Raw genomic sequence first — 13,557 nt, forward strand, 5'->3', positions numbered from 1 at the left:
AAAGCAGTTAATAACTGGTTAAGCGACATTTCCCTCAAACGACTGTTTTCCTCGCCCTAAAGCAGTCTCCTTCACCCCATCCCATTCCTCCCTTCCTCTTCAACAATGCCCCAACTTCCTCCCCAAATCTCCAGCTCCTAGCCCCCCGCAATCCTACACCGCAATCCTACAACTGTATTGTCCTCCTAAGCACCGAGCGATCCGGTCTGCCGAGGCAAGAAGGAGTCAATCCATGGAGGAAAAAAGCAAACTGGAAAAAAATAAATGCTCCTGCTCCCCAGAAGGAAAACGTAGACGGAGCCGCCAAGCCCCAAGCCTGCCGCGGGCTGCCCGGCCCGAGTTCCCGGCAGCTGGGGAGCTGTCCGGCGCGCAGAGAGTTAAAGGCATCATCGCAGCCATTAGAGGGAAAAGTTGCGGCGCGGCGAGCCCGGTGAAGTCCTCCAGCCCGCCCCCCTTGCCCACTCCCCACTTCCCGAGCTGGCTCGGCGTTTAGGGAGGGCAGTGATCACGCAAGCCGGAGCAGCGGGCTGACGTTGGACGAGCTGCCAGGTAGCTGAGAGCAGGCAGCGAAGCAGCTGAGGCACTTCCCCGCGTTGCAAGCCCGAGTGTGGACTCGAAGCCTCTCCGAATCCGAGCCAGCTGGTTTTAACCTTTGCGAATTGCGCTCCCCTCTCCCCAAAGCCAGTGCTCGCTGAACCAGCAGCAGGATGTTTGCAGTGTCGCGCCCAGGGCTCTGAGACCGAGCCTCTGATACATTTGCATTCCTTTCTTTTAGGGCTTTTTGGCTGTCGGCTACACTGATGTGACCCCCCCTCCCCTTTTTGGAATGATGGGGATCTTTTTGGCGTATGTTGGATTTGTTTTCTTTTCCGTTTTATATGTACAACAAGGGCTCTCTTCTCAAGGTAAGTGTGTGCTCATTGGCAAATATACATTTGCTTGTGGAATGTGTGTGTGTGTGTGTGTGTGTGTGTGTGTGTGTGTTCTCTACATTCAAAGAACGGCCAAGCAGATGTAGTGAGATTCTTAGCAAGTAACGGTGGAATAGTGTTCTGTTTGGCATTTTTCTTTAAAGTTTATTAAATAGTAGGCAAGCTAGATTTGAGAGCAAGCCTAGTTGGTGCCTGACAATGAAGTGGGTTCCTGTGCAAGCGCAAACACAGGGGTGTGTGTGTGTGTGTGTGTGTGTGTGTGTGTGCGTGTGTGTATGTGCGCCTTGTATCTGTGTGCATGCACTGGGTAACCACTCATGCATACATAATCATCGCAAACAAACAGAGCTGGGGATGGGGGGCTCTCCATTGCCAGTCCTCAGTGTAGGCAGAATTGGTTTAGAGTTTCCTTTTTCTGGGTCCTTGCGACTTCGTTTGCATGTGTGTTTATCAAAGGACAGACTCCTCTGAGGACCCATAAAAAGGCACGACTTGCATCACAAACAGCAGCAGCCTGCTGAATCCAGTTGTTCAGGACTTCGCAGGCTGCAGTGATCATTTCAGCACCACGAACAGATCACATCTCTGCTGCCAGAAGACTGCATCACTTCTGCAAGCAGAAATGCTATCTTCCTCCTGGGAGCTGAAACAGAAAAGTCCTTTTCAGAGCCGAATGTCTTCTTTAACATCCGCTACTTCCTTTAAGTATAAATACGGTTCCACTTCGGTAGAGATCGTCTTGGTATTTCACAAAATTTTGAAAAGAGACACTGACGGTGCCTCTCTTTAAAAAGTGGGGGGAAGGTGCACCCACCCAAAATCAGTGCTACAGCCCCCCAGTCCTGTCCATGAGTGTGCGTTGTAGTTGTGCACCTCCATCACCCACAAATCTCCCTAAGACTACTTTCAGGGAAACATCAGTTCTTTGCAAAGTGTCCCTTAGACAAGATAAGAACAAACACCCAAAGCATTCTATGTTGAAGAAATGCCTTTGGGGAAAAGGGAACATTTCATTTTCGTGAGTTTCTTCTTAACTCTGAATTTTGCAGAGTAGCAGTGTCCAGATCGATAGTGAAAACACTGAAAAAAAAAATATATCTCTGGTGGCTTCAAAATAGTCTTTAATCTGAACTCAAATGAGGGGTGTGATTCTTACATGCCATGATGTACAGCAATTGGCAGCGTGATGGCTTGATGAGAACAAATACAAAGGTGAATCTGGAAAGAAAGAAATATTCGCAGCTTAGAACGTGTGCAACTTGTTTCACTGCTGTGGTCTTAACATCGCAATTGCTAACCATTGTTTTGATATATCAGGAAGGTGCATTTTGACAGGTAATCACGATCCATTCTCTGTTATATGAACATCCAGTTAGTCATAGATTGTTTAGAAACTTAGCGCAAGAGGCTCTCCTCATAGATCAGCTTGACAGATTTGTCAAAAATGTAGCTCACTGAATCCCTCTGTAAGTTTTGGGTAATGCTGCAGTCTGACAAAAGGTATGTGGGCATCTTGGCTAACAGAGGGGAGTTATTTGGCAAGCTTGTTAGCCTTTCCATTATCTGGACTTCATCAACAACAAAGTTATTTAGGCATGATCCCAAAAATGAGACAGGAACGAGGCAAAGGAAGGGGGGTTGGGGAGCCAGGCAAAGTCCGAGATGTCACGGAGGGGTTTTGTTGCCCTGATTTTTAAGTCCAAGAAAAATGTAGCGAGCTCTCAAGGAAAGAGAAGCTGACGAGAGTGGTGTGTACATTCCAACAAGATGCATTTCTGTTTTGCAGCAAAATTCACCGAGTTTCCGCGGAACGTGACAGCGACCGAGGGGCAGAATGTGGAGATGTCCTGCGCTTTCCAGAGTGGCTCTGCCTCGGTGTACCTGGAGATCCAGTGGTGGTTTCTGCGGGGGCCCGAGGACCTGGAGCCCGGGGCCGAGGTGGCTGGTGCGCAGGTAGCGGAGTCGCGTCTTCCGCAACGCCCCCCTGAGTGTGTCCCACTCACCCCCTTAGTCCTCTAGGTGTCCAGTTTAGGGGGCGCCCCCGGGGGCCCGCGTGGTTCTGTTAGCGCGACTGATGCCAGCAATACCAGGCAGTGAGAAGGAATGTGTCCTGCTGATATCACGTTAAAACCAAGGAGGACGTCCTGTTGTGGAGTCTTCCCCAGTTAAAACTGGGAATGACTTCCTCCTTTTAGTACCGGCGATGGTGGAGCTGTCCTTCCGGGACTGCTGTGTTGACACATCCCAGGACACTCTCCTCCCCTTTCCGGGACGGTGGGGTGGGGAGGGATTGTTCTGTGCCTCCATCACACACACACACACACACACACACACACACACACACACATACACACACACACACACAGACATACACACACAGCGTCAGTTCTCACGACTGAGGTTGTCAGAAAAGAGATTGGGGGAGGGGGAGAGAGAAGGGAAAAGAGGAGGGGTAAGTGGAGGCGGGCAAGGGAGCGACGGAGTGGGGGAAGAAAGGCGGGGGCGGTGGAAAGAGGCGGGGAGAGAAGGAAAGACGGAAGGGAGAGGGTATGGGGAGTGAACGATGGAGGGGCCCGGAGGTGACTCCTCAACACCCCGGAGAGGAGGGCGGAGGGGTGGGGTGAGAAGAGAAAGGAAGGTGTGGAGAAACGGAGCAGGGCTGGGAAAAGGAGGAGAAGAGGAAAAGGGAAGAAGCGGTGAGAGAGGAAAAGAGGGTCCGAGCAGAGATTGAACAGTTCAGCAAAAGAGACGGCGGCCTTATCGGAGCGGAAATAAAAAGGAAAATCTGGCAGAGACCCCAGGGAGGGGTCGCAGGCTGGGCTAAGACGCAGAATCCCGTCCCCGCAAACTTCCACCCGCGCCCGCGCCCCCTCGCGGGCCCGGCGCGTCCGGGACCCACCTCCCCGCGCGCGCGACTCGGCAGCGCCCCCGCGCGGTCCCCTCCCCGCGCCGCGGTGGCCTGGGCCGCGCTCGCCCTCGTCGGTCTCTTTTCTGAATCACCCCACCGGAGACGGTCCTACCGCCCCCGCTCGGGGCTCGTCGGGCAGGCTCCACGCGGCCGCCCCCGGGACAGGATGGGGACCGTGGGGGTCCCGAGTCTGAGCGTCGTCTCCTTCTCCCGCAGGTGGAGCTGGTGCCCGACCGAGACCCGGACAACGACGGGACTAAGATCAGCGTGAGTATCACAGCGACAGGCGACAGGGGGCGCGTGCCTTTGTCAGCTGCCAGGCAGGCCCCAGGTGAAAATTAGTGAATTTTAGGTTTTTTAAAAAGCCTTTTAACTAGTTGTCCCCGAGAACGGCAATGTCACGAACGCAGGACGAGAACCAGTCTTCCCTTTCTTATTTCACTGGGTCCCAAAAAAATTGAAGCCGATTTAAAGATGACACAATAAAATTATTTACTTTAATATCCTAAGTATTCAAACAATTACTAAAGACTCATTTTGCCGGCCAAAGAGTGTGACGCTTTTTTTCTCACTCTTTTTTAACAGTTAAATAAATAGTTGTAAGCCTGTAGCGCTGCAAGGCTAATCTTCATTCAAAATCATAGAAAGAATTATCCTTTAATAGGAAGTAAAACACTAACTTATGAAAATCTTCCTAGGCAGGAAAAAATTAAAGCATCCAACGGGATGTTGAAATTGTATTGAAAACACTCAGTTTTCAATGTGATTCATAATGCATGCCATGTATTTCTAATGCCAGTGCTCAAAATCATATAAAGCCAAAGCCAATATAAATATAAAACATAGTGGAGGAGGTTGACCTATTGAAAATATCGAGATGTATTTCGACTGTCCTGATTATTACTTTTAATAACTCTCTGTGAAATTAGAAATAAAAAGAAAATTGTATCTTTTTACTACACCACAATTGAAACCTCCTACAATCACTTTATATTGATAGAACCGCCTAGCTCATTCATAAATAATAAAGAAGATTCCATTACTAGAAATGAAATAGTTGTACAATCAGGAAGTACAAGGTCTCCTTAGCGTATATATATGTTTAGGAATTCTTTTATAAAACACTGATGTATATAAATTATAAAATACATGTATTTTATAAAAATACATAATATTTTGTATATTCTATAATTTTTATAATATGAAACTAATACTTTATAAAATAAATGTAAATGTATAATCTAAACATGGAAGCAAATATCAAACAAAAATAAGACATAAACCCAAAACTACAATTTACCTTCATAAACTTATCGACTTTAGAATATTTTAATTCAATTATTATGCTATCACACAATTATTGTTTTCACATGATGCTAGAAAGGCTCACGGGTAAAATTAATTATTGACAATACTTTTCTTAAGTATTTCATTTTATATACATATATATGTGGCTGGATTGTTCACTGACTAGTCAGGTTTCACCCTTCACCCACGCCTATATCTTCCAAAAAGCGGTAAGGAAAATAGCTTCCCACATCCTGAACTAAGGAAGCATGCGGTTAAGAAACACGGTCATGCACACAGCTACTACATACTGCGACTAACAGTATTATCTATGCCAAAGGTTAATAAAATCTAGTGAATCAGCAAAAAATTCTCGTTATAAACTGAGGTAGAAAGTAGTTTGTTCCCAGTTTACCTACAAGGTGACCTTGGCCATGTCATGTGTCTTAAACCAGCGGTTGTTAACTTAGAATTCTCAGGTATTCTTTTATGAAACATTGTGATAGCTTCACCTCTTGGAGATGCAGACTTAATGTTTCCACATTAATCCAAATGAGACCATTTTCTAACAGCTCCCTAGAGGATTCTAATGTGCAATCAGTGCTGAGAATCACGGATCCAAACCCCCAAATCTCAGTTTACTGTAAAAAAATAATCATATAAGTACTCCAACTATTTCAAACTTTATTAGGAGACTCAACTGACTATATTTGAAATGATTAGTCCCCATTATTTTTATAGTATTAGTATATTTATAAGTAATTTTGCATACAAATAAATACATACTATGGTTATGGTTCAACTGTTGGAAACTGTATACAACTCTGTAGGTAAAAACAGATGAGCGCTCCCCAAGTTTTCTTAATTACTTGGGGCATTTGAAAGTGTATGCCTTCTTCACTTCTTTCCCTGCCTTTCAAAATCATCCAAGGCCTTAAATCCTGGGTGTCTTATGAAATCCATCATCCTGTCAATCATGGATAATATATGATGTATATAAAATCTAGCTGTTCTGATAAAGACACTTATGGATATCTATGTGTATATGTATATTTGACATAATATAAAATTATATATAATCTTACATATTACAATTATATATAATTTTGCTGTTAATCTGGCATCAAAATTATTAGAAGAAATAAGAAAGCCGGTTTCACTCTTGGAAATCAAACCAGCGTCTGATTGATGGCCTCTCCAGTTCCAGTAGCATAAAAACCCTATCATTGCCGGAAGTATGTACGCTGCCCATAAGACCAGGTGATATTAATCTGCACCCCAAGTCATGCCACCCCATGACTGTTGGTAAGCCTGCACCAAACACTTGAGAAGAATACTTAATATTCAAGCCTTGTGTCACTACCTTTAGTAAGGCATCCCCAATGTAGGGATAAAAACACATTCTCACTTAAACCCTGGTGTCCCCAACAACATAGTTTTGTGATCTCTCAGAGTTGTAGCCTGAAGCGATGACAAGAGGCGGTACAAACTATATCCTTTACCTTATTATGTCCGTGTTTCGTTCAACGGAGCCAACCAGGCGGAGGTCAATCCCATGGTTGGAAAATGGCAGACCTGGAACCTAGGATCTGGGGACCACGCGGCTGAGAGGCTCTGGCGCTGGCCGGATTGAACTAATTACCCCATGATTTTGTGAAGCCAGTTGTTAGTGCAATGGGATAAATACGACCTTCGTATTTGACTGTTGAGAAAATAAATAGCTCTCTGACTGTGGCTACGAGGCTATTAAGACCCTTTCATTTTCCAACATTAGCAAGCTTAGGAGCACGTATGGGAACAAAATCATTTGATGTAGCACTTTTTTTTTTTTCCACCTGCAATTTTTCAGACAGTGAAAGTCCAAGGCAATGACATCTCTCACAAGCTTCAGATTTCCAAAGTGAGGAAAAAGGATGAAGGCTTGTATGAATGCAGGGTGACGGACGCTAATTACGGAGAGCTGCAGGAACACAAAGCCCAGGCCTACTTGAAAGTCAATGCCAACAGCCATGCTAGGAGGATGCAGGCCTTCGAAGCCTCGCCCATGTGGCTGCAGGATATGAAGCCTCGCAAGAATGTCTCAGTGGCCATTCCCAGCAGCATCCACAGCTCTGGCAACCAGCGAATGCACTCCACCTCCAGCCCTCAAGCGGTAGCCAAAATCCCCAAACAAAGTCCACAATCAGGTATGGAAACCCATTTTGAGCCTTTCATTTTACCACTCACAAACCTTCCCACAGGAAGATCGGTCAAGTAGAGTAGACAGGTTTGTGTATGATGGTTTTAAAATTGGAGACGTAGTGCAGTTGGAATGATGACGAGATGAAGCACGCGGGGCCTTCCCAGAGGACGTGAGTCGCCCCGTTAGTCTCTGGCCGTGTACACGTCCAGGGGACCTAAGAGCTGGACTTTTTTTTTTTTTTCCTTCTGTATTTACACCTTAGAAGAACAGTAAATCATGTCATGTTGGTCGCATTATAAATGCATGTTCATTTTCTCTACAGATTTATGTATCGATAATGGCCCAAATTAAGAGACTTTCACTTAATCAAAATGTAAATGAAAGAGACAACACATTTTCAGCGGCCCCTAGCTTGAAGGCAGGATTGTTCTCCAAGGGCTTTTGATTTTGAAGGAGAAACTTCAGCTGCCTGTGATGAAAGTGATAATGATAATGGGAGGAAGTGAGGGGGGATGAAAGGCAGTAAGTAGTGCAGGGTTTCGGCAACTCCCCGCAAATGTGCCTTCGATGCCAATTTAGGAGCTTAGTCACACATTTCCCAAGTCAGCTGTGCAAGTTAAAGCTGTTCTGAATAGCATTAATTTATGCAATCACTCAGCCAATGGAAACTCATTGAAGTTTTAACCTTGATGGGGGATAAAGGGTTCTTGGAATGAGCAGTCCCCTGCACGACCCCGTGACTGTTCTGTATTTTGTTCAAACACTTGACGTAATATTACAGGATGCAGGCGGCATAAAAATACTTAATTTATCATTCTTTAAGTTTTTCCCTTCACCGTTTATCATTGAAGAAGTATTGATACTACTATTGGTAGTAGCAAATGACACTGCTAACATTCAAGGTCACTTTAGCCGTCAAATACAAAAACCTGGGCATTCATTAGGATAGTTTCAGATACATGTGTACATGTATATTACATATTTGCTGGTGAACAGCACTTTTAAGATAATGTGTGCCAACCTAGGCTTCCTTCTTATTCATCACGTGCTAATGGATATGATGTGTGGAGAGCTTGACTCAGGGTCCCTGGGGGTTTGCATCGCCTTTAAACGTGGGTGAGTTTGCCTTGGTCCTGGCAGTTTCTGCCAGTCTGATGAATAAATAGCTTAGCCCCTTAGCCTCTCTAAGGCTCAGTTTGTGTGGCTTTGTCTCATTTTCCTCCTTATCATCTCTTTTGTTTCCCAAGTTAAAAAACAAGACCACAGAGACCACAGCTAGAATATATATGTACATATATATGTATATGTATACATATGTATATACACATATGCATATGTAACACACGGGAACACACACACACACACACGCACGCACACACCCCTAGTGGTTAGAATTTTTGTGTCCATTATTTAATAGAGATTCAACATCTTTGGAGACATTGTCCTCCTCCCCTTCATGCAAAGATAAAAACAGAAGCTAGACACTATATGCAAAATTAGAGTACCCTCAGCAGACAGTTTACAACCTTATTAGGGAGAACTCCAAATCATGGAAGTGAAATTATTAGCCTACATAGACTACTCCAAACTAGAGATCATAAATCTGTTCCACTGAATAAAATCAAATGGGTTACCTATTCCAATGGAGGATTTTAAGCATGGAATGAAATGTTCTATTTCTAAATTATTTACTTTTGGATTAGGTAACGTACTCTCAAAATAGCTAACTTATCTTAATATATTTTTCTCAGTATTGTGACTGGAGCTAAATGGTAGAACTCTAGATATCTTCTAACAGTTTTCAAGTAGGAATCACCGCTTATTTTCCACCACACCACCAGCTTGACTTGTTTTCTCTAAAGCAAAGTGGGAGAAGGGATGCTGACTTCATGGATATGCATCCATGGATATGCATCCAGATATGCATGGATATATGCATATGGAAGAAAGGATGTAGACTTCATGCATAAGCATCCAGATATGCATCCAAAGCCATCTGCTTATAGCAAAGATTAATATGAAATATATCCAAATCTTTCATGTCTATGTTTTTCTACCAGTAGAAATACTAGAAAATATTTTTGATACATTTAGTAACATTTTTTAACTACTTCAGAAGCTGGGGTTGCCCAGCCACCCATTCTATATGTGTGTAAGTTTTTGAGCTTGCACAATTATTGTATACAATACAGTATCTGGGATGGATATTTATATAGTAGATTCACTGTAACACCTACATCCTGATTTATAATTTTGCTTTATAATTTTCCAGGTTATGTCCAAATAAAGCTGATTTCAATACCCATGCTTCATTTATTCACTCTCCATCCTTCCAAGAGCTTCTACGCCAGGCACAATGACACAAAAATGGGAGACATACTTCCTCTCTTTGTGAGCAAACACAATATTTGTAAATTCCATTCATCATGCATCTTTTTTTCCCCCTTGTTCTATTAAAGGCAAGACATAATGAAGACACAGAAATTAAAATCTTGCTTTTACAGGCCAAGATAGTAACCTTTTGTCTATTTTCGCTACCAGGAGGCATGCTTCATCCATGGTACATAAGACACTGCAATATTAACCTGGGTTACAAAAGGCTGGTTTATCTGGCCTTTTCTCTTCACGATAGTCTTTGACTTGGTTGAGTAAATTATTTAGGCTGAATTACTCAACTCTTAATTCATAGTATTTTTCTGTCAAAGGATTTTTGTCTCTCTGTAGGACAAGCACTAACTGAAAGTAACTCTGTATATATACCTAGATATAATGTTCAAATTGTCATACAATTAACCAGTTTTCCTAAAAACAGAAATTTACATGAAAAAAAAAAAAGATGGAAGAAGAGCCTATTACCATCTACGTATCACAAGATAAAGATACATTTAACTATCATTTAATATAGCTAGTCCCATTTTTCCAAAAGTTAGCATGTGACTGGACCCTCCGGCTTTAAACTGTTTATGACATCGCCTTTCCAATTCACTTGATTAATGCACAATTAAAACCAAAATAATGAGGGAAAATGATAAAGCAAACGGATAGACCAAACCTGGCTTTTGCAACCCCTTGTTTTCTCATTGCCAGTTCTTTTGAACTTCAGTTTTGTGCACCCATAACTGACATTGAAAAAATGTCCTGTAGATGTTCTGAGGACGAAGAAATTCCTGATTCTACTTCCATCTTCACAGGGAACACCCAGACGTACTGGAGCGCTCCTGCCTCCCCAAACACCTCCCTCTACACACCCTTGTCTACTTGCTTCTTCCCGTCTCATCCCCCTTCCAGGAGCCAAAGGTGCCCCCCACAGGCAACCGTCCAGTCCTCCCTTTGTCCCTCTCTTCTTTCCCGGCGGCTGGACCCCTCCCCACGCCTGGAAAACTGGCAAATTGTACTGAAGGCACTAGCCGCCAACCACCATCCGGCAGGGGGCGCCGGCGCCCACTCCGCCTTCCTAGCACCTCCTTCCCTGCCAGCCCTGCAGTCAGTCCCCAGCCCGGTCCCCTCACCTCCCCTGTCTTGTCCTGCGCAGTTGCTAGGAACATCAGTCTTCCCGTGTCCTCTTGATAGGCTGGTAGAGTTTCACGTTTGTTGGCTTCTTCCCAAAACGCCTCTCTTGAATGTAGACCTCTTCCATTCTCAACTCCCTGAACTTCTCATCCACTGTTAGGATTTCCACTGCTAACTCTCCCTCAGAAAACTCCTCCACCCGTTTCCAGTTCTGATTTCTTTCTGGAGAGCCAGACTGCGGTTCACTCTGGTCCACCAGTGCATCTCCACATGTGCCTTCTACAAGCACTGTGGCAGGGTAGAGAGGGCTGCACCTTTGTTGACTGTACCCATTGACACGTGGGGCCTTTCCTCCCTGCTCCCCCCCCCCCCCCCCCCCCAGCCCAGCTGGCATGAGACACTTAGACAGGAAGGTGTAAGGTAATGTTATGCAAGCACTGCAATGCCCGGTCAAGAGACCTAGCCTTTCTGTTGTTGGCTTTCTAGCTTCTGCTGTTGGCCTCTTAGAAGCCAGGTGTCATAAAAGGACAGCTACCTTGAGACCGCCTTACCGAGTTGACAGAAGCCCAAGCGGGCCAACCCTTACCTTCAGCCCTCGCTGCTATTTCAACCAACACCTTACAGCTGAGCCCAGCTGACATTAACTCCTGAGAAATAATAAAGAGTTGTAGGATGGTTTGTTTCACAGTGATATCTAGGTTAGGCCCCCAAACGCAAACAACTCAAAACTGAGTTTATTGTCTTAGCTTCCTCACCAAAAAGAAATGTTCTTCCTCCGGGGTTCCCCAATCCTTTTAACAACATGATCACCATCCACAGGTCTTGTGGAAATCTTGAAAATGTTCTTATTTCCTCTTCTTCCGGTTGCCACAATGAATCAGTTATTCAGTCTTCCAAATGGTCTCTTTAAGATAACCTTGAACAACTGCGTTTTTTTTCCTGTTCCACCAATAGAGACTTTGTTCTCAAGATGGAGCCTGTTCACTTTCCGCATCTCTTGCAACAGCTCCTAATACTTTGCCTGTTTAAATTCTAATGCATTGAAAAGATCACAACAGAGCAAGTATGATATAATTACTATTTCCAAAGCACCATCGCAAACTTGCGTGGTGTAATTTCCAGCCTTGTTGCTCCCGCTTTCCCAATCCTCACGCCCATAATCTTCTTAATTGGTATTTCTGCAACATTTTCAGATACTGTTTTACCTCTGTGACTTTGCAACTGTGTTTTCCCTGCGTGGGCCCTTCCCTCTTTGCTGAGTTCCTACTCAAATGCAAATTCTTTTATAAAGCTTCCTCCTTCGTCTTAGAATTGGTTGTTTCCTCTTTCAGGGCTCAAAGCAACTTGTTTACACTTAACTTTGAAGCCATTGTTGTGCCTTGTAGTGTAGTGTAGGAATTTTTCCTGGGGCTTTCCTCATTTCCTGGCTGGATTCTGCCCTACTGGGAAGCCTCAGGCTCAGGGGATAGTCGGTCACCCAACTATAACTCGTAGGCTCCAAATATTACAATTTGCATTTGCAATCCACCAGGTGCCTGGAACAAGTGGAGTTCATGTTTGCTGGAGGAAAGGGAAACAGAGAGGGACAGTAAATCTTTGTTTTTGTTGTTTTTTTCCTTATAATTATATTTGCATAAGTACATAATACTGCCACTATTCCAAAACTGAACGAGACTCTAAAACAGTGTTTCTCGAAGTGTAGTGCAGACGACCTAAGCCAGACTCACCAAGGGAGCTGGTTAAAAATTCATATTCAAAGACTCCACCCAGGACCTACTGAATGAAAGTCTGAATCGAGAACCAGAAAGAAGTATTTTTATGTGCAGCAAATTACGAAAATCATTAGCTCTACAAAGTTCTTATAGGCGAGGAAAGAATTTTGTATCGTTTCCTAGGAGATAGGCATGCATGTGTTCGATGCTACAAAATCCTTTTTTTTGAAACTGGCCTTTGGCCATCGTTTATTTTCCAGTGTAGAGATAGACTTGTGCAAAGCTGTTCTCTTCACTCCCGTGATCTGCAGCTGGCACTTACAGGAAATCTGGCCATTGGTTAAGGGGTAGTTCTGTTTCCGCGTGTGGAGTCTCTAGTCACTCAGCAGGGACGCTGATTCTCTGAACTCCGAAATATGATGATTGTGTTTTCACCAGGAGGTGAACCTGAACACTGAGAGGCAGCTGCCTTGCTACAGCTGCTAGATGCCAAGAGCTCCTGGAGCTCCCCTGCTGCCGATAAACATGGCTGCTTTCCAAAAGTGGCCAGATCTAGTAAGAATGATCCTGAAACAGGATTCAAAGCTGCCGGTGGGGGTGGGGGTGGGGGGGGGGGGTATGGGAGGGGGCAGCTGAGGGGCTGAGGGGCTTGCAGGAGATTGTTTTCCTCACTTAAAATATGAGGAAATGGTGCGTTGCATCCAGGTAGAAAGCCCATGATATAATTTAGACCTCAATGTTGATTTTGGTTTAAATGATCCAACTTGGCTGCTTACACAGGTTAAATTAATTTGATCATCGTAATTCTATCAGTTAAATGGCTGCTATGTAAATCAAGTGTCTATGAATAAGATGAAAAATAGATTTGAGGCAGTGCTTTAGATAATACCGGCCAAGGAATCTGCTCGAGCCATGTTTGAACCGGAATTATGTAGATTAAAAGTCTATACTGGCTAAATTCTCTCGCAAACCATACTTCACTCATTGAAATTCAGTACCTATCTGGGTCTATAAAACCAAGGGCTA

General features: G+C 44.2%; 1 protein-coding gene across 4 annotated transcripts in view; it reads left to right on the forward strand.

The window, feature by feature from the left end:
- The first annotated feature begins 436 nt into the window (after window positions 1-436).
- Window positions 437-13,557, forward strand: part of VSTM2A (V-set and transmembrane domain containing 2A) — a 28,651-nt gene continuing 15,530 nt past the window's right edge. Inside the window, exons 1-5 of one of the 4 annotated variants that reach the window (XM_019451035.2) lie at window positions 437-549; window positions 776-905; window positions 2,719-2,885; window positions 4,057-4,107; window positions 6,977-7,313. In XM_019451035.2, coding sequence (XP_019306580.1) covers window positions 827-905; window positions 2,719-2,885; window positions 4,057-4,107; window positions 6,977-7,313 — 634 coding nt within the window. In that variant the 5' untranslated portion in view covers window positions 437-549; window positions 776-826. Of the gene's footprint in view, window positions 906-2,718; window positions 2,886-4,056; window positions 4,108-6,976; window positions 7,314-13,557 lie in introns of all 4 variants that reach the window. The other 3 variants (XM_019451037.2, XM_019451036.2, XM_019451034.2) reach the window with 3 other exon arrangements.

This window comes from Panthera pardus, unplaced genomic scaffold (assembly GCF_024362965.1).
Source record: "Panthera pardus isolate Hobbes unplaced genomic scaffold, ASM2436296v1 HiC_scaffold_8, whole genome shotgun sequence".
Taxonomy (NCBI): Eukaryota; Metazoa; Chordata; class Mammalia; order Carnivora; family Felidae; genus Panthera; species Panthera pardus.